Below are 25,482 nucleotides of genomic sequence, written 5' to 3'. Positions count from 1 at the left end.
GTATAATTATAAATTTCCCTATTTTTGGATCGGTGATCAATTTGCATTTAGTTGTTTTATTAATAAGAGTGACTTGAAACAAGATGGCAGAATAGAACACAACATGAAAATAGAACGTCACGACACCAGAAAGAGTATTTTGGGAATCAGTATATGATCTCCAGAGTACTTCTAGTTTAGGTAAATTTAGCTGAAAAAGATTTGACTGTCATTGTTTACAAAAAATGCTCACATGTCTGTAACTACAAGCAAAATCTTAATAATACAGTATTTGCTTCTTTTACCTGCTGTGTTGTGATAAGCCACGAAACCCTCAATGTAACATCTATAACCAACACACTAATGCTGGTTATCAATAGACCAGAATTCCCAAACTTATGTAACTAACATAAGAAGTGAATATTCTGCCAAGCTGAATGTGATCCACTGCAGAAGGCATTTCAATGTAATACTGATTAAACGTCTTTCTCTATTTAATGCAATAGTGTTACGCTGGTGAATGTAGAAATTTTCCCTGCTGATATTAACTGTAAGTTAATGATATATCAGAATAAATGATTTACATTCCAGTGGTATATGCTGAATCCATAAGTCTTCCTGCAACCACACACACAATAGTATTAATATGTCACATTTAAGCCAAAATCAATGCACTAGAAAGATATAGCTACATGCATCTAACTGTTTTTTTTGCTAATGATGATTCTTATAAGAGTTAGTTATGTAATTTGAGAAAATCAAATAGAAATAGAAAGTAATTTTTGTTTGCTTTAAAACTTGAAATAAAAATACAATCTTGCATTTGATTTCTGTTAAATATATTTAGTAACTGCCATACATGGGAGCTTTCATAAGCTCAAATCGTTCATAGAATACTTTATATAGACAGTAAATTAAAAACAACTCAGATTTTCAGAAACAGTGATCTGGTTTAATCAACACAACAATAAAAAGACTAAAGAACTACCACAAAGAATAGAGTACTATAAACAATATTTTGCACTTAAAGGCTTTTATCTAAATTGTCAACATTTAATAAATAAATGCATTTATAACTAAATAAGGAAGAGAGTAAAAAATGGAATCTTGTAAAATACTAAGCTTAATGGAGATGCATGGTAAATTTAAAAATGACTAGAAAGGGAAATAGGACTAGAAAAGGGTGTCTACACTGTATAAAATACAAAAGAAAAATATAACTAATAAATATTTTTATAGACCAAAATACAGTAAACTCTCAGTATAGCAAACTTGTGAAGACCAAAGGAATATTTTTTTTTAAAATTTTTATTTATTTATTTTTTAATGGTGGATAGTCTGCTATAATGAATTTTTTTTAGAATAGCATTGTGCCTTATAGAGGCAGGATTTCTTGATCATTTCTTATACCAGCTTTGATATAATAGTGTTTGCTATAATGAGAGGTGAGCACATTTACTTAACAAGTTACAAATGGCATAACATGAAGAAATGTTTGTGTTTATCTAAACTTAAAATAACCTGTACAAAATTTATTACATCACATAAAATTCAAGTCTAATTTATTTTATGAAAATGGTAGGTAATGAAAAACTTTGTCTGCTTGCAGTCAATATACAAACTTGCCTTCTACCAAACACCTGTTTGCATTAGATATAAACTTCTCAACAGGTCCAAAAAACATATGGAAGCACAGATAAGTTTATTCCAGGATCCACAATTCCCATAATATTCAATATAGTATTTATTGTCATCATTTTAAGATAACAATATTCAAAACATTCTGCTATGCAACAAATTTCTTATAAGAAATCCAAAAAGAATGTAGCAACTTAAATATTATCAGTACTGTCTTTTTCTAATCAATAGTATTTCTTTAGTTTCCTAATCAAGCAAGTTTTAGGTCAATAATGAATTGGGAACTGATTCAATTTTGAAACAAGATTCAGAACATACATTATAATGAAATTTTATCAAGAAGCTCATCAATATTATATGTTGCAGAGATTAATAACTTAATAATGTTAAAAATTCATTTTTTAACACAGTTTTCACTTTTATTCTGAATCTTAATTATATTCATTCAGTTGGGTAAATGCCAAAATTGATTTTATTTACTCTTAACTGAATGAATATGATTATCTTTTTTATACTGGAATTTTTTATTACAAATATATATATATAGTATATTTTAAAATGATGGCTATTAATCTGGAAAAAACATGCAAAGCTCTATTGCCATTCCAACCACACCTCAAACTGGATGTTGTAACTGGTTGAAGCTGCAGAAGAGGACCTGAGAGAACAGCAGGTTTAAGTACTCAAGGAGCCAAAGCCTGCTGCCAAACAGAATAAACCAGTAATTATGCTACAGGCTTAAAATTTAAATAATAATTTCCCGCCAGTAACATTTTAAAATAAATTAAGGTATTTCAATATTTTATGAACATGACTAAGAGCTTTTTAACTTTAGTAATTTTAATGGTATATACTGTATAAGACTATTATCTGTATCTCAGAAATAAGATTACTTGAATTTCTCATTTCACTTGTAAATACCAAAAATTTTATTTTATAATTGCCCAGTATTCAGAAAATATATTTATTATCCATTACATTATGCCACTATTCATAAGCATGCAGTACATCACTCACCAGAACATGGGCCAACTTTTTGTTCATGAAGTGCCTGCACTTAAAACAAATTAAATATAAATTATTACTATTCAACTTAAAATTCAAATTTGTGATTGAATAAATATTGGCAAACTTTTCTATATATAATTATGATAATTTATTTATTGATTTGTCTTGAGCATATTAGTTACAATACCTCATGAGGCATTTTTACAATGGATAACTATGGTAATGGCATTATATGCAAAATGGATGAGGAAAGAGGCAATCCTTGGCTTTAACAGGTTACTAATCCTGTCTTCTGTTAATGGGTACTTCAAGATAAGATGAATGAGAATGACAATGTACAGAAAATAAGAACAATACTCTCAAGTGGTCTTTTCTAAACAAACCCCTTAAAGGAGATGATAAAACCTTTACCTAAATTTAGCTTTTCCTATTAAAAACAAAACAGGAAATTAAGGTCTGCATGATGTTTTTTTTTTTTTGATTCCATATATTTCAATATTTTATAAAAATATTAAATCACATTTTCTTCTGAAGAACCTAATATCTCTTATTTGAAAAAAAAAATGAATAGATTAGTTTTTCTACATGGTATACAAGTTTGTTACTTATTTTGATCTGACAAAGTACAGGTAGAATATTTTCTTAATATTCTTGAATGAATTATCCTTTTGCTTCTGTTTATGAACACAAAAGCAGCAAATAATCCTTTTCAGAGCAAGGAATTTATCCTTGTGTTCTTTACAAGAAAGAAAGATATATATATATATATATAGAGAGAGAGAGACAGTGCATATATTTCACACATTTCTACCCTTGTAGATCAAGTAATCCACCAGAAAATCCAATGCAACATGCAACTTTCTGCATCCATGATGCTAATATTAATTTAAGCTCTGGATCAGTGGCATATGCAGTCAAGGAATGGACACCAGGGAAGACTATAGGCAGTAATATACAGAACTCACTGTCTGTTAAAGACATGTGTAGTTCCAGAACAGACTGAATAAGTTGGCACCAAACCTGTAGATGAGCTTCTCCATCCTGAAAGATGAAAAAAATTCACATATATTTTTGAATATTTCAGGCACACACAATTATTTACTTCTAAAGCATTTTATGTGTTTAAGAATACCACAAGTGTACATTAATTTAATGTACATTAATATAATGTACAGTCAAATTTTAATACTTGCCTCTTATAAGAATTATTGTTTCTTTAAATTAACGCTTTGTTAATTATCCATTAACATACTATTTGTAATTTTTTCATCTTAAAATACATAACCTTTAACCATCACATTGCTACAATAAATGGCAACTACTATCCTTTGCATATACACTGTCAATTTATTTAAATTATCATGCAAAATCTCATCTTTATTAACTACTATCCTAAGCAGTTTTACTTCATCAGCCCAAAGTGGATATTTCCTCTCAAATCCCTATCATTAATGACAAAGTAAGTTCACAGCCTGGTTGGTGAAATGGTTAATATATCCATTCTCCAACCAGAAGGCTACTGTGGACATGTTTCATGAATGTCTTTAGGTTGAAGATTAATTTCATCACTCAGTGTGAGAATCAATGCCCTGCTTATTTTAAGCCTTGAGTGGCTTGAAAAACTTCCATCCAACTTCATATAATACAGGCTAATAGCTTTCTGTGGACAGATTCCCATAAAAAGCAGTAGTCCAAATACAGAATTCTGTGATACACCACTGGTACTTGTCCTCTCCTGAATTCTACTCCACCATATACAGGTATCCCTCAATTAACGCAGTTAATTAATCCCTCGATGTTACTGCATATATCAAAATCGCGTCCATAAAATCTAATAATCAATGGTAAAAATTACAATTCATCCATGATCGATTACTGTATTAAAAATTCGTTTTATATGGTACTCTTTTAGGAAAGATTAAAAAATGAATGCAAAGTAAATGTTTAATAAATACTTGTATCTACATTATTTACTGCAATATTTTTATCAAAAGAAGTTATCAAGAGTCGTTTGAACAGTTTTAGTTTTTTTTCTTATTGACATAAATTCTACGATAACAAGCAAAATGACTCTCCAGACCTCGGCAAATAAGCAATAAAACAAAGGAAAAAACACTGCAAATATAATACATGATGGTACAAATTAAGTGGATATTGAATCCAACATTATTTCATAGCCGAATATAGAAACTAAAAGAGTTTCGCGCCGAATATATAGAAACTAAACGTTTCGGCAGATGCAAGCATAAGCAAGCTTATGGGCGACTTGTGGTAAAGGTGGAGTAAGATCCAGATCACTTTCCTTAGTATTTTCCATAATGTAAAGCACATCTCTTAGAAGATATGTATGATAAATATTGAATCCAACATTATTTCATAGCCGAAGATAGAAACTACAAGAGTTTCGTGCCGAATATATAGAAACTAAACGTTTCAGAAGATGCAAGCATAAGCAACCCTTATGGGCAACTCGCAGTAAAGGTGGAGTAAGCTCCTTAGTATTTTCCATAATGTAAAGCACATCCCCTAGAAGACATGTATGATAAATAAGCCTTTGACTCTTTATTTCAGTAATACATGATGATTTTCAGTTACAATCTAGAAATTATTGAACAAAGAATAAAAACAACAACAACCATACTATACTGACATCAGTGGTCACGGTATCTCTCAGATACAATTTACTGTCAAATATCACAAACCTATACAGTATAACATGTGTTAAATCAAACTGACAGCAAAAAAACAGTGCCGAATATCACTCGTAACATAAGAATGCACAGCTACTCATGATCTCCAAGCAATACACTGAATTGTGTAAGAATATTTATATTAAACATTTTGCATGTATCTGCCAGATCAGCTGCGAGCTCTGCAGGGTTAAAGGTGCGTTAATCAAAACTCTTGCCGCATATATCAAGGGATTGCCACAATTAATTTCGGCGCGTTAATCAAATCCCGCGTTAAGCAAGGGATACCTGTACTACTTTCTGATGTCTGTCAATCACCCACCCACTTATCCATGTCACCAGCTTATTATTATTATCCAGGCCTCCAGGGAGTCAACAGACTCATCGTGGGACTCATCTTTACTGTTCAACATTATTTGCTCCAACTTATGTAACAGGGTTTTGTGTAGTTGCAATGTCCAGAAATATCATAACATAATCACTTTCATTTATACTACTCAACTGTTCAAGAAAAATGCTAATAGATTCCTTTTTGCTCCTTAATTTCTTGCCCACACATGGTATCATTGTGCTATGGATTTTGGAACCTTTTGTGTGTAGGTTTGTTAAATATTAAAAAAAAAAGGCACGTTATTATAGATCCTAAGGAGTGTGACAAAGGTGATAATTATGTGGAATGCTCCTATAAGGGCAGTTGAAGGTTTGCGGGCTACAAATTTGGTTGATAAGTAGAAAAGAAAGGATATGATAGAAACATACAAGTTACTAAAGGGATTCTATAATACTGATACAAAAGACAGTTTTCAATACTTGACAAGCAGGAAAGAACTAGGACTCACTCTTGGGAGTTGTATAAGTGTGTGTGTGTGGTTAGTCAAGGTGTGGGAACTAGATTTTTTTGCTTAGAGAATGGCAAATGACTGGAATGGAATGCCAGAGATGGGTGTGAATGCTCTGTCAGTGAATGGGTTTAAACAGGGTTATAAGGTTCATGATGAAAGTTATATTTGGTCTTTTTTTAAAATTAACACATACTATTTGAATTACAAGATCATAGGTTTTAATACATATATATATATACAAAAACGTCTAATAGTTTCGCTAACTGTAACTAGTAGACGTTTTTGTATAAATATGTGTATTAAAACCTATGGTCTTGTAATCCAAATAGTATGTGTTAATCTTAGAGTTATAAGGTATTGTGTGCATAATGGTTAATGTGGGACTCCTGTGATGAGCCTTCTGACTCCATAAAGATATCACAAATATAATAATAATGTTTGTGAGGGAAAACTTTATAATATAATATATAAGGATAAAAAAATGCAAATAGTTGAGTCACATACAGCTGACTCTAACTATAACATACTGTTATAACAAATTTTCTCACTATAACAAACCACTTTAAATCCCCTTCCCCACCCAAACAGGTGATTCTGTTGACACTTATCTATATGGTAAGTGTCAACAGTACAGAGTAATTAGCACTATGGTACATGTGGCAAATCTCATGTTATACGTTGATTTTTAATTATATATATATACACACATCAGTATAAGTTCATGCTAAATTAGATAATCATTATACATAAATGTTTAATTAACTTGTCCTCTGGCCATTAAATTAGTTATAAAAAATTGAACATTTCTATAAGAAATCTGAGGTGATAATAGATAAGGATATAAAATTAAGGGACATAGTTAACATTGTGAGAACAGCAGAGTGGATTCTGGTAATGATATGGACAACACTGACATGTAGAAGATTAGGTTTCACTGTGTAAGGCCTTCATCAGGACATGGATTACTGTGTACAAATTTCGTCACCTGGTTTTCAAAAGGATGAAAAAACATTGGAAAGGGCCCAGAGGCAGTTGACTAAGGTGATTTCTGGTCTCTGGAATGAAGAGTATGAAGAAAGGCTGAGAAAATGCAATTTACAGAGTTCTAGCAGATAGGGGGAGAATGGGATGGGGATATGATTCAGAAATATCCCATAACAGTTGGTAAGGGATTACTATCAGATTAATGAAGAAGAGGTTTTTTCATAGAATGGGGGGGGGGGGGGAACAAGATGAATTCTTTGCTGGAAGCATAATGAGAATGTGAGTGGGGGGGGGGTGACAAGCAGGTTTATTGCATGGAGAGTGGTAAGTGCAGTGAAGGCGAATGCATTTAAGGCACAGTATGATAAGCCAAGTGTGTGTGTGTGTGTTTATGTGACAGAGGGACCTCCCATGATGAGTCTGAACTCCATGGCAGTGTGATGATGATGATAATCATAACCCAATGCTAAAAGTCATTCCACATATTTGAACCCTAACATTAAAAAAAATAAATTCTGTATATTTATTCAATTCTCTTCATTTTTTTTTATTATACTTTCTAGAAGAGCATGATCAACCATGTGTGACAAACTGCAATCTAAGTTATGTATAAAATATAGCAGGGCTCACTTATAAAATTTATTTTTCCATACCTTTTCTGTTGGATAAATTCAACAATTTACAGCTAACTGATTCTTATAACTATCATTAGCTTAATACCTCTTAGGACCTCTATTCCTGTGATTGCTATGTTGGTAGTGGTGGGATTTACAATTTCTTTGTGTTCTATATTGGGCTTGAAAAATATGGCCATGCCACTCCCCTCCTGGCATTGTGCCTGTCATTGCAGTATAGAATATAGTTCCTGAGCCTTGGATTGTCAGCTGGTCAAAGGTGTGTTACATTTACAAGGATCATGTAACTTAGCAATGCAGAATGTCGTAAATCCTTGTAGTTTGTGCATATTGTTTCCTAGATAGTTGGCATCCCAGAATGTAATCTGTAGAGAGTTTGGCCTTCTACATTTGTTAACACCAAGACTAGTGCAGTAAAGATTGTTTGTGTATATCTCACAGTCTTGATTATTATTATGTAATACCTCCAGGGAGTCCAAAGACTCATCGAGGGAGGGCACCTACTCTACAACTCTCTGTCTCCACTACTCATATTCCACCAACAATGCCATCTACTGTCCACCATCACCACTAATATTTTCACAGACAATCACAAACATCCATGCCCATGGCGGAATTCGAACCTGCAGCCTTTTGGCTGGAGAGCAGATACGATGACCACTCGGCCAACCAGGCCGGCTTATGGAAAACTGTCTGAGGTTTGTTTGGTGAACTTGACTAACATTTACCCTAAGTGGCTGCTATGATTGCAGCTTTGCTGGACTTGTTCAGGCACTGGAATTTGGCATTTTCTACCAGTTTTGAAACCACTGCCTCTGCATACAAGGCGCAGGCACTTGGGTGATTTGTTGTATCATTGGGGAGTTATAAGCATTTGCTTTGGGTATTTGCTTCACCAACAACTGCCATGCAGTTGTTGGTGAAGCTCACTGGTTTTCTTTGGCTGATTTTTGAGTGACCAAGTACTGCTTACACCCTCTTTAGTTGGCAGGATGTGGTCTGCCACAGTTAGTGTACTTGTTAGCTGGTGTAAAATCATGTATTCAAGGAACTTTATTCAAAAACCTCTTGTATACCGATTTTACTGGTAATCAAAATTCACTAAAAATACTTGTGGGTTTAATAGTATATTACTGAATATTGTCATCTCAAAAGGTTTTGTAAAAGAACAAAGGAAAATAAGTTAAGATAAATTGTGTCTAAAGAAACCTCTTAGTCACTGGTAATTCCAGACGGATTATCGTATTAAGTAATGACCTGAGGCAACTGCAATCTCAAAGGTCAACAGCGCGTGGGAGTTTCCCACCTGAATGCAACGACCGAGAAGGGCGGAGGGTGCAGAACATCGCAATACCCAAGGGGGAACAACGACGTAAGCGAACCCAAAGGTCATCGGAGCCAGATAAATAGAGGGTTGTGATGGCGAGAAAACAGTCCAGTGCGGCGATTCAGTTTGGTTCCTGGCAGAGCAGTTCGTGGAGTTCGAGTTCATCTGGTCCCATTCCTGGGTCAGCAAGAACTTTCAAGGTCATGTGGGGTTCCAGAAGTTGACGAGGTCCCAGAGTCAAGAAGTACGATGATACAACGTACGTTACGGTAGCAGAGGTTTGATAACATCTTGGGAGATGTTATCTTAAAGTGCAGTGCTAAAGTCGGAAGGTAATAGAAGGAAGTGATTTCAAGGATCATTCAGAAAAGACCAGACATCTGTTCAAAGTAAGATCTTTCCTTTATTTAGCTAGAAATAAGACAATTGTGATGGCGATTTAATTAAGGGACTTGTTTTATAGTGATACTTGAGGACTTTAGGCCTTATGATATTTGAAGTATTTTGTTATATGTGAGAGAAGGTCTGGCTAAAATTTAAGGTGAAACATTGTGTATTTAATGTTATAGCTATTGCCTAAACCAGCAGAATGTTATGCAAAAATTGATCTGAGTATTACCAAGTTTAATGCGAGAAAATTATAGACACGTGGTCTTACTAGAATTGATTATGATAAGGAATGAGACTAAATTGTAAACATAGTCATTAGTTGTGATTTGAAGCATAGAAGCTAATTTACTTAGTACTTAAAATGGGTCAATTTTAAGTACTTAGTACTTAAAATTGACCCATTGTACATTTCATTGATGTTAAATAAATTATTTTCTTGTTTAATTAACTTGCCTGATTTCTATTTTCAGTGCACTACTCATTAATTCGAATCTGTGAGCCTTAAGGTAGATATTGTCACTACTGCATAACAGAAAACTTAAGTTGCTAGATTTAATTGGAATTAATAGAGAGAGGTTCCGTGTGTTTTACTGTGTTATTCTTTTGGAGGGAGATTCAACTCCTACCCATGAATTTGGTGGCGCAGCTGGAAACTAAATAAATTTTCCAAATTCAGTTGAGAATAAACACCAGTAGGTCGGACAAAGAGATTGGCTCCAGCCAGAGGCAATTTCTTTGTTCTGTAAGTTTTGCACACGTGAGCTTTATTATTTGCAGCCATAAGTCAGATGTATAACAAGGTTAAGAAGGAAAGTTTAAGTGAGATAAGGTAGGATTTTAAATGGAGATTTAATAAGAGAAAATAAGATATAATAGGAGATTTTAATAAGACATTTTAATTAATTATACATAATTTTACACTGGCTCTGTTTTCAATTTTTTTGCTGGAAGCCTTTGCATGGTTTTCTCTGCATTTAACTCTGCAAAAATTGGCCTTGCAACATTTTACCGCCTTGAAGATTTTTTTTCCCTTTTTAAAGGAAACACGGTACTGGATGTTTCTAGCATTTAAACATTTAGTGAGTGTACTGTAGTCAGCTACCATCTCTAGCTGTATTCCAACCCCCCTCATCCATGTTGCTGGTTTTTGTAAAATTTATTTTATGATTTTGCAGGATAACAGGAGGAACTCTTTCCTTATATTGATGTTGGTTCCTTGCATTTTTTCCTGCTGAACTCTGTAGAACCCATCCTGTTTGTTCCTCAGCTGTCTGCTGGGTCAAATATGAGCTGGATTCTGAATATGAAGTCTAGGAGTCTAGTCTGTTGTGACTGTGACTGGACTATTGGCCTCTGAAGCTCAATCTGCAGTCAGCTGGGCCATTTAGTCTGCAAGAATTCAAAAAAAATTCTGAATTGTGCAAATGCCTGCTCGAACTGTAGCCTTTCCCATTGGGGATTGCCCATTTAAAGGTCATAAATTAGTCTTAAATATTCTGAGTTAAGAGAAGAAATCTAAAAAAAAGTGAAATAAAAACATTTGGTAACTAGTAGATACTTACCTCTGAAACAGTCTCAAACCCAAACTCACTAAGATAGAATGAATATTAGTCTCAGTGAGTCACTGAGATCAGATCAGATAATCAACTACCAGATGATGATCAATTATATCTGAGATACCAAGGTTAAATTAACTCAGAAATCATGTTTCCCATATACAGGTATGCCACCAATTTTCCAGCACTACTGGTTCCAGATCCTTGCTGGATTAATAGAAGTCAAGTAATAATAATAATAATGCATTAGTATACCTCTGATCCACTAATTATACCTCTATTCTGTCTCCAAAGCAGCATGGACTGCTAGAAACTTAAATATTCAATGTAAATTAAGTGATTAAATGAAATGCATTATTATAAATGATACAGTGCAAGTGGATATGGACTTGTGCTGACCTCGACACCACCATCACCGCCACTGCAAACTAGTCCTTTGCTTTAAACCCTCTTTGTGGTTAAATGTAAGCAAAATATGCTAAGAATAACCCAAATGTAAGAGATAACCATCAAGTGCAGATATAAATAATTAAGCTAGTGAGTACATATGCAGAGCTATCTGTGGCAGATACAATTGGAATTTTGTCTGGACTAAAGAATGCATCAGACCATCCATTGCTGGAAAATTTGTGGTGTACCTGTATCACCTTATTATTAAAATACTCGGGATCAGGGATAGTCGTAGAAAGTTTATTTCATTTGGTTTTAAGTTAAATTAAACTTACCAAGAAATTATATTCTTGTTTAATCCTTCATCAAAGGGTCTGTAAGCAAACAAAGTTTGTGCATCATTGTGACTACATTAATTAATTCTACTATTTTTGCATTAACATTACTATTATACTACTTATAATAATGCCATAATACTACTTCTGCATTAATTCAACCTTGGTATCTCATCTGGGTCTGGCTCCCACTGATGAGATATGGAATACTAATGCAATTAATGTCAAGCCATCAGTCTCTATATGTGAGGGGTGTTCAAAAAAAGACCGAATTTTTTAAATAGTGCACCAAGCAGCATAGAGAGCATGCTGTGGCTACTGAGTGTACCTAGCGGAAGTCAATTTTTACAAAGATTTCTTGTATTAATTAACGATATAAAAAATTTTCTTGATGAAAAAGGAGATATTTATCCACAATTGAGTGATAAAAGATGGTTGTTACACTTATCATTTTTAGTAGATTTCTGTACAAAATTAAGCAATTTAAATTTAGAGTTACAAGGTAGAGATAAAAATTTAATTGACATGTTAAGTTCAATAAAAACTTCCGAACAATACTTACTTTTATTAAAGAAAAATATAAATGACTGTGAATTTAGACATCTCCCATATTTATTAAAATTTTTTGACCAAAATCAAGGAATGCTTTGCTATGATTTAAAAGAATTTATTCGTGAAATAGAATTAGTTGAGGAAGAAATAAATTCAAGATTTAAAGATTTTAATAAAACTGAAATGATTATCTTTTATCAATAATCCATTTCAAGAAAACTTGAACATCACAGAAATTTCAAATAAAATTAGTGGGTAGTTTGATATAAACCAAGCTGAAGTAGCACTTGAGATAATAAACATCCCGAATAGTTTACATTTAAAATCAATAAATTCTCAATATTAACTGTTATTGCACGAAAGATTCTTGTGTTTCGGATCGACATACTTGTCAGAATCCGCTTTTTCAAATATGATTGTCATAAAAAATCAATTTAGAAACCAAATTACAAATGATCATTTGGATGACTGTCTGTGATTGGCCACTTCTTCATATCAACTTGACTATGAAAATATTGCTAGGTCAATGCCAAATTTCACATTAACTTTTTTTTTTTTTTTTTAATCAACCAGCATTTCCTGTAACTTGAGTTTGTAATCAATCTGTTGTTTTTCTAACTTTGGTTTTCCAAAATAGAGAAATAAATATTTTATTCCAATGTATTTGGTTTTTTTGTTGTATTAAAATAATTAAAAGTGATAAATAAATTTTTAAATACACAAATAAAGTTTTTAGTTGTGTATTTTTTTTTAGTTGTTTAATCAGATATCAGGTTGGGGGGGGGGGGGAGATGTGATCTATATAAGAGAGTAGATCGCCAAATAACTTTTTATAGAAAAGTAGCTCGTGTAGTAAAAAAGGTTGAACACCACTGGTCTAGAGGAACACAAGTCACACATCTGTAACCACGACTATGGTCGGTCAGGCCTGGCTGACCATGTCTTGGATACAACCCACAAGAACTCTTGGAAAAAAACCACCATGCTCCACCACAGTAAATTCAAAAAAGGAGAGACTATTTTTAGAATACAGCTCTCAGAAATCAACCAAATCTAAATAAATACAGTTGCATTAAGCTTCCTAAGATTTGGGAAACACTAATCATCAGAGATCCCACCTTACATTTCAGGCCACCTACAACCACTCATACAGGGCACTCCACTTAGATAGGACTTTAGAGTCACCCACGTGGTTGGCTTAGTATTGTGTGGTATTTGTGTATGTTACATTAGTTTTTTTTGTAATCCCTGAAGATGTCTCAGAGACTGAGACAAAATATAGGAAGTATTAAATTCTGTTTTAATCCTTTCTGAGTGCTGTATACAATCCATTAAGCCTTCAACATGATAAGCATCATGAAGTTGTGCCGAAAATTGTTCTGCTACCTGCTGTATTATCAGCTATTTCATTCTTTCAAGTCAATATCTCGCATGTTAAATGGATCGACAATATCAAACAAGACCTTAAGATAACTAGCATGAAGTAGCAGCATATGCTCAGGATAGACACATCAAGCATACGAAGCTATTTGATCTGGTCAGACTTCCATGACATGTTTATAGCCAATGGCTTCCCCTTCACAAAATTAACAGCGCTCTCTGCACATTCTCTGAACCTGACCCCACCCAAAATCCAGAAAAAAAAAAAAAAAAAAATCCATTGCTCTCCTTTACATCTAGGGCACTTCAGAAAAAAATTGCATGCATTTATAAAAGGAATAACATAGATACCTTCTTCAGGCCAAACTAAAAATTACCCAATCTCATCTGCTTACCTAAAGATCCACTTTGCCATCTTGATTGTCCTAGTGTCCACAGTATTCCTTGCTACTGAAAACTTAAATATTTTAGACAAACTGGAAGAACAGCTGATACCTGCCTAGAAGAACACAGAAATTGTGTCCATCATCTGCACTAAGCTGTTCTATGGTGGCAGACCATGCCATGGATGCAGATCACCAGCCTCAATTGGGGAAAATCTCTCTCTCTTATAAAGAAACATATACAAATCACAGAAACTGTTCCTGGAAAATTCCCTTAACCTAAACAAACTTGCCTGTATCACACTGCCAATAATCTGAGAGACCATCATTGTGAGACTGTCAGCAAGATTCCATCGCTGCACCCAAAGAGGGTACCAGTTAGGACTGTACAAGCCAGCCTTTTGAAATTATTTGCATTTGCCATCCTGCTGGTGTGCCTGCAAGTATGTGCTTAGTATTTCATTGTGCTTATGAAGATAGATGACCAATACAAAACACTGGCTTACAATCTAATTAGCTAAATAAATTTAGTTAATTATTTTCAGATGTGTGTTTTCTCCATTAAACACAAGTCCCATAAAAATAACAAAAAAGAAAAAAAAAGAAAAATATTTGAAAAAAAAAAATATAAATATATATATATATACTCAAAAAATCAAAATTGTGATCAATATATGTTTGTAACTTAATTTTTTATTTTATTAAATTTTATCTCCTGATAATATGAAATACATGAATATCACAAAACTGGAAGTAAATAAATGTAAATATAAAAAGGTAAAATACTGGCAACAATTGCATTATGTCCACTTGCTACAGAAGTATCACCCAGATATTCCCTATATCCAGGGCTCCTCAGATAAAATTACCAGAACTTTTAAAGAAATATATTCTCTGCACCACTTTCAAATCTCATTTGAAGCTAGCCTCACTTCTACACTCTCCTAAGGATCTTCTTTCTGCCCTCTTTCCAGGTGTTTACAAGGTCCCTTGTTCTTGTAATTTATCATATTATGGTCAAACTGGGAGATTTGCCAACATCTGTCTTGGTGAGCACAAGTAATACATCCTCCACCACAGCTATGGTTAGTTATGTCTAGAAGACCATGCCTTGGATACCATACTTCATCACAGCAAATACAAACTTGAAATATTATTTTTTAGAATCAGCAGCAAATTTTTAAAAATAACCAGTCTAATCTAATAAATACGGTTTGGTTCAACTTCCCAGATTTGAGAAACTTTAATTTTTAGGCCTTGTCCTATCCAACAGTATCCATAGAGGGTACCACTCATAGGACTTTAGGCTCAAAATAAGAATTGGTGGATAAGAATATGATACTCTGTGAGGGGCAGCATAGCTTTGTGAAGGGTTGGTCATGCCTTAATAATCTAATTTTTATAATAGAGTGACAGCTTAGTTGGATAAAGGGAATGGCTATATTATAATACTGCTGAATTCAGTGTGTTAGCTTGTTAAATGCAAAGGCATTTAACAGGATAACACATGGAACTCTGTATGCAAACTGCAACAAATGGGGATAGATATAACACTGTTAAGTGGATAAGAGGGTGGCTGATGGACAGATACCAAAAAGCAGTATATGGAGGAGCAGAATCCAGGAGAAGACAGGTGATTAGTGGTGTGCCACAGGGCTCTGTGCTGGGACCACTGCTGTTTACTTTGTACTTAAATGATATAAAAATAATGTGAAGGGAGATATTCAGTTGTTTGCTGTGTTAAGAACTTGCAGGATGATTTAAATAGGCTGACAGCATGGACAAAACATAATGGATATTACTTTAATGTGGAAAAGTGTAAAGTTACGCATTTTGGATACAAAGATTACAAGCTGTGTACCATATTTAGGGAAATGTACTCCAGGAAATTGATGAAGCAAGGGATCTGGAGGATAGTAATAAACAGAGAGCTGAAGTTTAAAGGGCAATTGCTAAAGTAGCCAGGGTAACTCACAGGATTGCCTTGGTTATTGAAGAACATACTAACAAGCAGAGATAAAGGGAGTTATTATTCCTCTTTATAAAGCGTTGATATGACCACATCTGGATACCTTGGTTTCTTGGAGATGAGGAAGTGGTGGAAAGAATCCAGATGTGAGTAGCTGTGGAATACTCTCCATGTTTGTGGATTGCAAAAGTTGGTTAATAGGTGAAAAGGGGGATATGAAAGAAACATTTAAGTTACTTAAAGAGTTTTATAGGACTAATGCAGGGGAAATCTTTCCATATTGTTGCTAGTGGAGGCAGAACAAAAGGTCATCCCTGGAAGTGTGGTTAGCAAGGGCATGACTACATTTTTCACTTTGAGAGAGTGGTGAATGGAATGATTACCTGAGTCAGCCATGAGTGCTTTGTTTGTTAATGGTTTCAAGGAGAGGTATGACAGATTTTGTTGATAGTTTGTGTTTCCCACAATGAGTCTTAGGAACTCCATGGAGATGCCCATGCAATAATAATAATAATGTAATTTTTTCCACTTATTGCCCTATGGGTTTATGTGTATATTATTACAATTTTGATGTCTCTACGATAGAGATGAAATATCAGAATGATTATTTCTCTGTGCTGTATTTATTCCATTAAATTTAATTATTAGTATAAACTAGTGCCTAAACAATGAAAGCAAGCAAAATTTCATCCAATAAAAACACTTTAATATACATTTCAAGCATCCTGGGAAAATCAATATAAACATTAATGACATACACCACCTACAGATATCAAACTGTAATCTGTTATTTTAAACCAAACTTCAACTGACATCTTCCACAGCATGCTATAAAGATATATAGCATGCTGTGGAATACTAATTCACACAACTATGCTGCTTATTTTTTTTTTTTTTTGACTACTTATCTCTAAAAGTTGATTTCATACAACCTAATTATCCCAATTGTGAGATTATCTTCCTAGGAGACATCAATGTTCATAATGCAAATTGGCTCCCCTTCTAACTTCTTCTTAGATCAAGCCAGAAGGGAAGCCGAATCATTTACTATCAGTCATAATATAACAAAAATCCTCAACATGTTTCCAACATGGACCTTTTATAACCAGCTCTACTCCAAATACACTGTAGATGTCTGCTCTCTTCTAGGCAACTCAAACCATAATCTTACCCACATCTCCTTTTCTATAAATCAATCCCCTCCAAGCAAATCTCAGCCTCACACCCTATGGCCCCTACAATGGTGCCTAGTGCATGATCTTTGGGATTTCTACACATCTTTTCCATGGACAGATTACTGTTTCCACTCTTCTGATCTAAACACATGCTGTGAACTATTAAAGAAAATAATGGAATGAGGGCTGTCATTTCTCACTTCAGTGGAAAACTCTGCATAACCCCTGGTTCTCTAAATTATGTGTCTCTGCAGTTCATGATAAAAATAAGTACATGGGAAAACTAGCATGTCATTCAGCTACAATAGAGCCTGAAACAAGTGTAAAAGAAATTATCAACAAATTCAAAGCAGACTGGGTAATAAAGTTGCATTGTGCTGAAATGGAAGTTGAGCATTCTGGTCCCTTGTTAAGGCTTTTGAACTTCTGTTTTTCCTTGTTTCCATTTTTCTCTTTCACATTTTCTAATGGTACCATGCTAAGATAACAGCATGAGTCTTTTCTTCCAACTGTTGTTTAGATGACCAAGGCAAATCACTTCCTGCAATACTACAAACTGCTCACTGTATGCCTCTTCTAATTTTTCGAAAACAAAAAAAGACCTCAGAAAAATCCTTAATTAGTCTTGATACTAATAAGTCTCCGATCCAAATGGTATCCCTCCAGTTGCAAACAAAAATTAACATACATCCTACATCATCTATATGAGCTGTCATGTTCATGTTGGATAGATGCCACATGAATATGACAGCTTATATAGATGTCATCCTATTTCACTCACTTCAATACTTTCAAAAGTGCTTAGCATTACATCCCCCCCCTCAAAGGAACGTGTGTTTTGCATTATGGGATACTAAGGCAATTAATATGAAGTCATTAGTGTCTATATACAAGTAGCTGAGCCATTCTTATGTGAAAACTTTGCTTATACTTGGATATTGAATAAACCAAGAATATAATTTCTTGGCTTCTTTGATTTAATTTATAATCAAGTGAAAAAACTTACAATAATAGTTCAATTACAATAATTCCTTTCATACCAGGATTTTGTGCGGTGTAAAGAGCGGGTGCTTTTCCAGTTGATTTGGTGTAAGGGTTGAGCGCGTGGTCTGAGAGGCCTGCTTCACCATAATGGTTATATTTAATGTGTTCTTTCTTTCTTGCGTATAGGGATTGTCCGTCCTGTTTCACCAATGTATGGTAAGTTACAGGTGCAACAGATGCAATAGACTCCAGGATGTGCTAATGGGAGGAGAGGATCCTTAGAGGAGTTGAATATGGTTTTAAGTTTAGTGGGTGGTTTAAAGGTGGCATTGAGGTTATAATGTTGTAGGATTCTGTTGATTTTTTCTGATAACCCTTTAATGTATGGGATGGCTATGGATTTACTGTAATTTTAATCTAGATTTTCGTTTTTGTTGTTTTGTGGAATATTTTATTAATAGTATTTTTGTTATAGCCATTATTTATGAATGTGTTGCTGATGATTTTTAGTTCTTGTTTCAGTGCTTGCTGGTGAGAGCAAATTGTTGTAGCTCTGTTTTTAAGGGTGTTAATGACTCCATATTTTTGTGATGGGTGGTGGTATGAATTAGCATGTATGTATTGGCCAGTGTGTGTCGGTTTTCGGTAGACCGTTAAGGATAGACTGCCTGAAGGAAGACGTGTGACTAGTGTGTCTAGGAATGGGAGCGAATTTTGATTTCCGATTTCAATGGTAAATTGTATGCGTTCGTGTTGTTTGTTCAGGTGACTAAGGAATGTGTTTAGCATTTGTCGCTCGTGCGGCCAGATCGCGAACATGTCGTCAACGTATCTAAGCCAGATTGTCGGTCTTAGCGTGGCGGAATCAAGAGCCCTTTGCTCAAAGGTTTCCATGTAGAAGTTGGCAATTGGGGGGGGGGGAGATAGTGGTGAGCCCATGGCTGTACCTTCTTTCTGCAGGCAAAATTTGTTTAGCCACACCAAATAATCGGACTGTAGTACGTGGGCTGTAATGTCGGGCAGAAATTTGTTCTGTAGTAGGAGAATTGTGTCACTGATGGGGATATTAGTGAAAAGGGCAGAAACGTCGAAACTGACTAATAAGTCGTCTTTGTCGAGTGTTATGTTTTTAATTATGTTTATAAAGTGCTGTGTGTTTTTATGTAGGAGGGGAAATGACCTACCAACTCCTTGAGTGTTGCCGCTAATTTCTTGACTAAGTGGTAATTGGGACTGTCTATTCCTTCCACGATTGGTCGAAGGGGCACATTTTGTTTCTGTATTTCTGGGACCCCATATATTCTGGGGGGGGGGCGTAGTGGGGTTTGAGTTTTTTAACTGTGTCTGGTGACCAAGAAGTGACGGACTTGAGTAGTTTCTCTGTTTTATCCTTTATCCTTTTTGTTGGGTTATGATTTACCAGCTTATATATGTTGTTATTGGCTACTAGTTGATTCATTTGAAGTACTTATGTTAATCTATCAAGGACAACAGTGGCATTGCCTTTATCCGATTTCATTATTATTATGTTTTGTTTGATTTTTAATGACTTAATTGCTGCTAGTTCTGTTTTTGTGAGGTTGTTCTGTATGGTTTTCTTAGTGTTCAGGACATTACTAGTTTCTAGTGGTATTTTATCTGCTATATTGTTAGGTAGGGACCTGATGCCTCTTACTATGTGGTAGATAAAATCCAATTTGTTTACCTTTTTAGGTGCTATTGTGTAGTTAAGTCCTTTATTCAGTAGCATAAGTTCACCGTTGTTCAGGGTGTGGCTTGATAGGTTGATCACATGGTTCTTGCTTGCCGGTGGTTGGTCGCTCCTTGTCTCCCTTGTTTGTTGTTCATTGTTGGTGTTTATCGGGGAGGAGGAGGTCTTTTAATTGGATGGATTCCTGTGATTGGCCGCCATATTTTGTCATTGTTTCAAACTGTGGAATTTGGTCTCGAGTTTTTCTTTATTCTTTTCCAGGGTATATTTGGCCGAATTGTCAGTAATTCTTTCAAGTACTTGTAGAATGTCTGGATTAATATAGTTCGATAGTTTGGATTGCAATTTTGAAATCAGATTTTGTGTTGTAGCTAGGTTTTGGTGGGCTGTTTGAATCTGTTCTCTGAGCATTGCTTTTTCTGTGCAGTCATAAATACAGAGTGCCTTAGCAGACATAAATTTCTTTTTTAGCCTGATGCAGATAGGAATAAGGTTATTGTCTCTGCATCTCTTTAAAAAGGCCAGCCAATTGATCAAGAGGGAAATACGAATCTTTAACTTACCACAGCAATTGCAGCGCTTGTGGGTATCATTTCCATGGATGATCTGAATCCTTTCTTTTAAGCTTACATGGTGATCTGAATGAATTTTTGAAAATTATGGAGACAACTACCGTGTTTGAATAAAAACTTTAGTTTAATATAACTAAAATCTACTTAAATTAAGGGGATATTAAATCCCACATAGTTTTAAAACCGAATAAGAAACTCAAAGATTGGAATCAGAGAGTTTCTTGCCGAATATAGTAAACTATAAAGTATCGGCGACACTAGCGTTAGCCAATGCAAGTGATCCTAGTACGTAGTACAATACCGGACGACTCGTTGCAAAGGTGGGGGAAGTTCAGATCGCTATTCTTAGGTATTTTCCATAATGTAAAAACACATTTCCTAGGAAATGTATGCTGTTATTACATTATGGAGGGAGGTCACTACCCAGACCGGTTTCAGCCTTTTTTGAGGCTTCATCAGTGAGTAGCTAGACCTAATACCAAAGTGTATAGCGAAAAGAACTTATGTACTCTGCGAACGAGTTTTCCAAACGGGTGCAACCATTAAGTTACTTAAGTATAAAGAGCTAATAAGCTTCATTTCGGCAATGAAAACCTTAATTTAAGTAATGGTTTCATTGCCGAAATGAAGCTTATTAGCTCTTTATACTTAAGTAACTTAATGGTTGCACCCGTTTGGAAAACTCGTTCGCAGAGTACATAAGTTCTTTTCGCTATACACTTTGGTATTAGGTCTAGCTACTCACTGATGAAGCCTCAAAAAAGGCTGAAACCGGTCAGGGTAGTGACCTCCCTCCATAATGTAATAACAGCATACATTTCCTAGGAAATGTGTTTTTACATTATGGAAAATACCTAAGAATAGCGATCTGAACTTCCCCCACCTTTGCAACGAGTCGTCCGGTATTGTACTACGTACTAGGATCACTTGCATTGGCTAACGCTAGTGTCGCCGATACTTTATAGTTTACTATATTCGGCAAGAAACTCTCTGATTCCAATCTTTGAGTTTCTTATTCGGTTTTAAAACTATGTGCGATTTAATATCCCCTTAATTTAAGTAATGTTTTCATTGCCAAAATGAAGCTTATTAGCTCTTTATACTTAAGTAAGAAGATTATTATTATTATTATTACGTGACACCTCCAAGAGGTCCAAAGACTCATCAAAGGAGGGAACCCACTCCACAACTTGCTGTCTCCACCACTCAAATCCACCAAACTGCAACTACCATCATCATCATCTACACCAATGCTATCGACTGGCTACCACCACTAATATTTTCACAGACAATTACAAACATCCATGCTCACACTGGGATTCGAATCAGCAGCCTTTTGGCTGAAGAGTGGATACGCTAGCCACTTGGCCAACCAATCCAGCAAGTGTTTAGTGCTGAATAACATCTCGTGTTTGTTGCATAAAAGAATTGCACCTATTTTTGTCTTCTTTGTTTCAGCAACACTATTATATCACTTTGTGCTTGATGATGAGCTGGAATATGTTCCAGTTAGATGACTTTTCTCTGTTTGCCAATTTCCTGACAAAAACAAGGACTGTTTATCTGTGTGATGCCCCAGCCAGAATGAAATTCTATCATTTTATACCATTGTTTTGCATTAAAAGGCTGGATAGAGCTCTGAGTTATCTAGCTTTGACCCTTAAACATCCCACAAGCAATTATATTCTTGTTTTATTTTTACCCAAGTGTGAGCTAACAAAGTTTGCATGTGAAAGCTTCACATAAATTTGTCCTAGTATCTCATAGGCAACTTAGGCTATGAGGCCAATGTATTATGTCTGTAAAATTGTGTGTATTCTTCTGGCTGGCTTGCCTATTTTTCAGGATGAAAAACCTGAGTTTCCAGGAGGAACAGATTACTGGCATTAGTGAGACCTGGCTCTCAGAAGCAGAAATACTAACTGGTATCAAGTGTAAAGGGGACAATATTTTTAAGAAGACAGAAAAGATAGTAGAGGAGGAGGTGCAATGCTAATGATATCAGAGTAGCAAGCTGTGACTGCAATAATAGCAACAATTTTCCATGTACAAATGAGTTTGAAGTTATATGGTATGATGAGGTGGAATCTGACAAGATCAAATATATACAGACCTTGTGAATTAGTTACTAGCGACAATGAAATGCATTGCTAGATAAACCTAATGGTTTCTAAATGATTAATCATCATTGATGACTAATTATGTAAACAGTGATTGGTTAGCAGTGAAATTTCACAAGAATGAAGTTGAATTTATTAGGCTGTTGCAGGACAACTTCTTTAAGCAAGCATGTGACAGAAGGAACTTGAAGTCAAAGAGGGTTAGATCTGATTATAGTGTCAGAGGAGATTTCATTTAAGAACAAACACCCTGTTAGTGGTCATGGTATATGTACTGACCAGGGAAGTGGCTAGGTATATGGATGTTCTATTTAGAAAGGTTTCACGATGAACTGCAAAGCAGGAAATTATGACCAACACTTTTCAAACTGGGATAATTCCCAGGTTTGAGAGTGTTGAACATACTTCTGGAAATTATCTCTTAGCAACTGTATAAATTTCATTTTAATCTTGTTATGCCCTATTTCTTCCCTCCAATGTATGTCCCCATAGTTGTATTCTCCCATAATAATTGCTCGGCCTGCACACACTATGCTAATCTCCAATGCATGGCATCCACACCTTCCTGTGACTCCTTGGTCCACAGCAGCAGCAGCTACCAATATATTTTGTCCTATTGACCTCTATTTCATACCAGACAGCCTCAAATGATTCATTTCTCTCAGACTTAAAATCCTCTTGAAACTTCTAATTTTGTTAATTGTAGTTCTTTAGCTATCATCAGTAATATCCCACCTATTCCCTATATCCTCCCTGAAAATACAATACCCTTTACATTTTATCCCTGTAACTATATCATTTTCTGTCTGAAGTCTCACTGATGCCAATAATTTCTGGCCAAGTCAAGCCAACCAATGCCATAAACTCCTCTCCCTTATTCCTGATACCTCTGGCATTCGGGTATATGTATTTCAACATCCCCTTGTACCCACATTACCCTTGTATAATGTAGATTACCAACCCATTCAAATTGGAAACCTGTGAAATTGCATTCAATATTGCATAATTATTTCTATACACATGCTCATTTATCACAGTGATGGCCAGACACATGCTTGATGGCACCCCCCCCAACTAATATCTCTAGTTTCCAAACATTTAAATGTGGTTGGTTAGGCATATATATGTCTTTTCCTCCATCAAATTCACTCCATATATCTATAAACTGCACACCATTCCTCCTCCACAATCTTCTCATTGACTAATTAGCAATTATGGCCCTTCTTCTCAACTTTGTCCTGTCATACTAAGGCAGCAGACTCTCAATCCTTACTTCCTTACTCTTCATTTTCAACAACTTTCATACCTTCTCTCATTGCATATTTCTCTCCTTTCAAATTACTTGTTCCTGCCATATCATTTCTTTCATTCTCCCCTTCTGCAAACTAACAGTTTCACTGTCTTTGCACCTGGGAAATATGCTTTTGTCACTTTCTCAATAAGTATATCTTATCATCAAATTCCCATGCAATACTTCATTCTTATTTTCAGTTTCATGCACTTTCATACTTTTTCCATTAACTTGTTCAGTGAATGGAGAAAGAACATTCTCCAACCTACTGTACCACATGACAACTGTTTCTCCAGTTGCTCTAGCTGCTGTTTTTCTCCTGCGAAGGATGCCATGTAAGCATGCTATTTCACTCTTTACTTCATTTCATAGCCCACATGACTTTCAGTCATTTCTCTCATGTTCTTATTTTGTGCATTATCATTCACTACTTTCTCATTTGCCAGAACACCTTCATTCACAAGAAACATTCAAAACAAACTCTTGGTTTTGGTTTTGTACCATAATCCATTCACTCTTGGCAATGAATACATAGAACATACATTACATTACACTGTACAAAATCCCTAATGCTAAGCTTGGTGAATAAGGAAGCCTTGGTAGCCATTTTCCTTATACAGATCAGTGCCTTGAATAAAAATGTTTTTGAAACGATATCACATATTAAATTTCACACACAATCAACATTACAGTCTAAAATAAGTAAGATATAACCAAAATAATTACTAATTTTCATTAAAATAAGACTTATCTGTAGGACACATGTAACACAACTTGTCATTAGTACAGTGAAAATGCATAGAAAGGTGAGGAGAAAGAAGAAACTTTTAATACCAGATTTGAAGTTGCGTAGACAAAGCGTACTTTTTAGTAAATACATAAGCGGTAAGAATGTTTCAAAAGACAGCAGTAAAAGGGATGAATGAATGAATGATGAAGAAAAATTTGCTTTGGAAGTAAAGGAAAGTTGAATAGCTATTGCATTGGTTTTCATAGATTTACAAGAGGGGGGGGGGAATAATCAACGTCAATTCTAATGAACAGTGTATGGAAATATTTGTGGAAAATGCAAACTGTATAAAAGAGGATAGAGTGAATTAATGAAAGATGGGATCATTGATCAACTTAAATGCTTTCTTTTGTACTGAGAGAACTATTTTTACAGAGTTGTTAGAATCACTATCCTAAATGGAATTGCATGCAGTAGTTTAATAGCTGTTTAAGGGGTAAAATAATGCCTTGTGTGTATGAGAACACTTAATTATTTTGATGCTGAGGCTTTGTAATATGTTTATGTCAAGAAAACTCATCTTCTTTGGGGATTTCAGCATTGCCAAATGTAAGAGTGGAATTCTTTTCCAAGAAATAAATCATTACTGAGTTTTTACTAGCTTCAGAATTACCAAGGTTATCAGAAATCCATTGAAGAATGGTTTGGAGATCAGAATTTATTATTATTATTACATGACACCTCCAGGAAGTCCAATGACTCATCGAGGGAGGGTACCTACTCTACAACTCTGTCTTGACATTCAATTCACCAACTACAACGAATTGCAACTACAATCATC

The 25,482-nt window shown here is 34.8% G+C and overlaps 1 protein-coding gene across 2 annotated transcripts in view; it reads right to left on the bottom strand.

Annotated features, from left to right (window-relative positions):
• Window positions 1-807: 807 nt before the first annotated feature.
• LOC150096041 (brefeldin A-inhibited guanine nucleotide-exchange protein 3) overlaps window positions 808-25,482 on the bottom strand; it is a 377,536-nt gene continuing 352,861 nt past the window's right edge. For both annotated transcript variants that reach the window (XM_090408931.1, XM_090408932.1), the window contains exon 36: window positions 808-3,666. In XM_090408931.1, the coding sequence (XP_090265057.1) occupies window positions 3,433-3,666 (234 nt within the window). In that variant the 3' untranslated portion in view covers window positions 808-3,432. The remainder of the gene's footprint in view (window positions 3,667-25,482) is intronic.

The sequence above is a fragment of the Typopeltis vanoorti genome, chromosome 19, assembly GCF_054136105.1.
Source record: "Typopeltis vanoorti isolate ZY-2024b chromosome 19, IOZ_Tvanoo_1.0, whole genome shotgun sequence".
NCBI classification, from domain to species: domain Eukaryota; kingdom Metazoa; phylum Arthropoda; class Arachnida; order Uropygi; family Thelyphonidae; genus Typopeltis; species Typopeltis vanoorti.
This window is presented reverse-complemented; position numbering and strand designations above follow the sequence as displayed.